Genomic DNA, 4,373 nt, shown 5'->3' on the forward strand with positions numbered 1-4,373 from the left:
TATATATATATATATATAAAAAACCTTACCAGACTGTTTTAAAATCTTTTAAAAAGTGACTTGAAAACCCTGGATAAGGGACTTAATAAAAGTAATGCTTGTAAATACCCATACTATTGTGAGAGTATCCTATTAAATTCTTTGTTCAAGAGGCTGAAATGCAGGACTTCCTTCAAGCAACATGTTTATTTGTGATCAACTGTCATACTTCTGAACAAAGGGTAATTCATTTCATGTTAGGATGTAAAATGACATGCAGAAACCTTCTTATTTCATATGACTGTTTCAGGAGCCTAGTGCTTTCTGTGTTATTAAACTGCAACTCAGGTCAGTGATTATTGTGTCCAAAGGTCAGTTTACTCTCAGTACAATTCTGCTTTGTAGCATTTGTCTTGGGGAAAAAAATCAAAAGACCTCACTAATGAAATGCACAGGCTTGGTTCAGTGGTGACAGCTTACCACATACAGGGAAGCATCTACTGCATGTTTTGACACAATAAACACAGCCTCACAAAGAGTTTATGGCTTGATATTTGAGAATTTCAAATTTAGCAATGGGAACGAAAAAGATGCCAGTTTTAATGATTTCCTATAATGGTCCTTATGTATGGTAGTAGGACCTATCCACAGAATCTCTTTCACCCCCTGATTCAATTTACTTAATGAGCAAATGGTAGAGAGCTGTTTATTTTTCACATAATAAAATATACAGTTGTGCTTTAAAAATTAGGGAAAGACAAGAGGAACAATCCATTACAGAGATAGGGCAAGAAGCCAAATCATAATAAAAGATTATACCAATGACATGGTTCTGTTAACCTAAAGTTTCGATCAGCAGCAACAAGAGCAGGTCAGTTAATACTAACGTATAAAGGCATAAAAAGGTTTAACTTTTGCTCATGTTGCAAATGTACACGGACATGTCTGTGTTAAGGAACAGGCTAAATTTACTAACAGGAAACACATTATAAAAGAAACGGTGTTTCAATACTCAGCGACTGATTCAGTGTTGATTTACACATCACATAATCCTTCTGAATCAACAAGATTGCAGAACGTGTAAATTAGCCCTGACCCAATTCCCTGGCGTTGAATGAAACTAGCTGAACTCATGCACATCCTCACAGCACCTGGGGGAAAGAACAGGACCCAAGCATCTTGTTTAATTTTTTCAATCCTGTGACATCCAAACACTTATCAAAATATGTGTACACAAAGTAGCACATCAGTTACTGAAAATAAAACCCACAACTCTGAAACCCCTCCTCCCGCACATGAATGCACACACAGAGTTCTGCTTTCAAGCCACATTTTTGGTCTTAATATTCACTCAGTAACAGCAGACTTTGGTTGGCCCTCCTGTACATCAACTATTTGGCACAAATTTATGCCTGGTGTAACTCCACTGAAATGAATCCTATTCTGTTTCGTATCATTTAAGAAGGAGGGGTCACAGACCTTCTCAATTCAACATTCCTTTTCAAGGACTGGACAAACTACCACCCAATGACTCAATAAACTGCATACTTTCCTAGGGACTGAACATTTGCAGGAATGAAATTACAGAACCATCCACCCATTGTATAGTAGGAGCTGTGTCAGAGTTTTTGTGTTTTAAACAGGAATGTTGTTTCTTTCTTGGGATGGCACGTAAGAGTCACCCATCATCCTGAGAAAGCTTTATTCAGAAAGTACAGACCATAGCCAGAGATCAGGGCAACACCACGTGATGCCTGGATAACTACTGCAAAAAGAAAGCATGAAATAAAAAAAAGTTTTGTTAACCAAGTATACCATAGGACAAACTGCCTTCCAGAGGGGCATATATAGAGTGGGAGTAGAAGTTTTCTTGAACTTGGGAGGAGGGAGTTTTGTTATACTTTCTTATTTTAATATTTAATTCTATTTTTATAAGTTATTTGTCTTTTATTGTAAGCTGCTGTGAGCCTTTATTTGGGAAGGGCAGCATATAAATAAATAAATATAACCACCATTAAAAAAATGATTGTGTTGTCGCCAACTTGAATGAGAATAGCGCATATTTGGTGTTTTGCATAAATCAATAAAGTATGTAGGAAACAACTCTAATCACACCGTACTTTGCCCAAAGAGGCATGGATTTTAGACACTTACAAGAGAAAGGGAAGTAGGTATTTTACAGTGAAGGATGTACCCCTTGTTCCCACTTAAGTAATTAGGACCATTATTTGATCTAGTGGGGTATTATTGATTTAGATATTCTCTCTCTAACGGGATCTCAGTGACGTCTCCAAAGCCTAGAAAAATATATGCACACTAACACTGAGCATACCTTGCTAAAAACACCTTCTACTAGCTTTGTATGAAAGCACTGAAATTCCTAACCTGAGCTTAGCTCAAAAAACAGACTCCCTGCCACAAAGAGCATTCTGTAACTCTCCCCAAAGCAGCCAGGTGTCGTTGAAAAAAAAATGTTATCTATCCATAAGTTGATGGCTCTCAGAAAGCAATAGATCTTGAAAATCATTGCTTGGAACAACAAGTTTAAGAGCAATCCTTGCTTTGTTTCCTATGAATGCCTCTTAAATTTATCTGCAATTAGTAATAAGTAACATTTTAAATACAGTAGCAGCATTTAAAAGACACTTTGTCAATTTTGCAAAAATAATTTTATTTCATATTTATTACAGGCCTAAATTATTTCTACTTTTACTTCTCTTCTACACACGGTGATCGTGATCAGTATTTTCCAGGCTATGATGGCTTTCCTTTTGTCAGAAACATCCTTTCTCTTCAGAATTTCACTCACCCATGTCAGCAGTAACCATGGTGGACTGGTTCTCTGGTACTGAGACAGAAGTCTGATCCTGGTCCATGCTGCGTGAATCATCATTGACCTCATGCTGGCTGTGGCTGAGCTCTGATCGCAGTTCTGAATACTCATCTTCTTCCCTAGGGGAGAGGCACAAAGGGAAAAAAAAGATTTAAAAACCCTGAAAGAATACATTCTTCTACTGCACACATTTCTGTTCTGTTGTAGGGCAGATGCTGGACATGACTCAAACAGAAGAGGGTACATATCCTGTACAGGAGAGCAATTATTTACACTGGATTATAATCTGCCCTGTTTATGGGGTAGGGAGGGTCTGGCCAGCATTTCTGAATTGTGAAGTCTGACCAAAGTTCTCATGATCATTCCGGACCATCAATCACTGTACAGGGGATACCATCATCACACAGGGAAGTTATTTTGAAGCAAGCCAGGGCACAAATGTAACTCATAGGAGTTATTTTGCAATTACTCCTTGTGTAAATACCAACTCCACCTTTAGATGGTAAGTAGTACCCAGAGATGGGAATTTCAGACTACTTGTACAGATTTTAGATCCTATTTCCCTCAGGAAGGTTTGTAACTCCACTGGAGAAGTGGGAGCAAAGAACAGGAGGTCCCTTCTATATTTCAGCTCAATAGCCTAGTGGTTAGGGCACTTGCCCAGTGAATTGGGAAACCCAAATTCTAGGCCCCCCTTACCCGGAGAGGGCCAGAACCTCCACTGCTCCTATTTCACAGCAAAAAACACTCACCAGTAGGACACAGCCCACGCAGAGCCATTGAGCCCTCCACCCCTCCTGTGGAACCTAGCCCACTGGGAAACCAAAATGGGCAGCAAGCCAGAGGCAGTATGGCTCAGTGAGATGGGCACTCCCATCAAAGGATGAAGACCATGGGCTCTAGCTCCTGCCTCTGCTCCACACTGTTATACCACTTCTGTCCATCCAGTGCATGTTACCTACTATTTGCAGGTAGGGGCCTACACATATACAGGTCTATATGCACCTGTCAGCAAGTGACTATTCATTTTAACCTTTTGGAAGGCAAAGCACATATGAAACAGAAGGGCAGCAAACCACTGGGGTTACTGGAAAACAGAAGCCTTAATCACATGTTATTTGTCAAGTTACTTCCCACAAAATGCTCTGGGACACATTGGCCTTTCTTTGAAACTAAAAGCTTTATGAAGGGACTCTATGCCCTTATCCCCACATGAAAGATTTGAGGAAGGGAAGAAGGCAGATAAAGAAATATGCAATTACAGCACTTTTTAAAAGAAAATAAAACATTTCATTATGCTAATGTGACTCAGAAATCCAGGCTTTGTTTTTGTAATTATTATTTTGACATGTTCAAATTCGTACACCCTAAACCGTAAGAAAAACACATCAATAATAGAAGACAGTAAGTCAAAAGGCCTTTGATGAGTGAATAAATTGTACCCATTTGGTTACTCATTAAGCAAACTATTTCTCAGTGGTTTATTGTCAGCTATTTCAGCAGAGGGTTGGGTTAGAAGTGTAGCCTGGGACTGGAGCTGTTTAGGTTGGGGACTGGGGGA

The 4,373-nt window shown here is 39.2% G+C and overlaps 1 protein-coding gene across 2 annotated transcripts in view; it reads right to left on the reverse strand.

Moving 5' to 3' along the window:
* The window catches only part of MCC (mutated in colorectal cancers), a 357,260-nt gene that overhangs the window by 84,643 nt on the left and 268,244 nt on the right, over window positions 1–4,373 (reverse strand). For both annotated transcript variants that reach the window (XM_019532486.1, XM_019532487.1), the window contains one exon: window positions 2,789–2,931. In XM_019532486.1, coding sequence (XP_019388031.1) covers window positions 2,789–2,931 — 143 coding nt within the window. The remainder of the gene's footprint in view (window positions 1–2,788; window positions 2,932–4,373) is intronic.

Source organism: Crocodylus porosus, unplaced genomic scaffold (assembly GCF_001723895.1).
Source record: "Crocodylus porosus isolate Cpor-Errol unplaced genomic scaffold, CroPor_comp1, whole genome shotgun sequence".
Classification (NCBI taxonomy): domain Eukaryota; kingdom Metazoa; phylum Chordata; order Crocodylia; family Crocodylidae; genus Crocodylus; species Crocodylus porosus.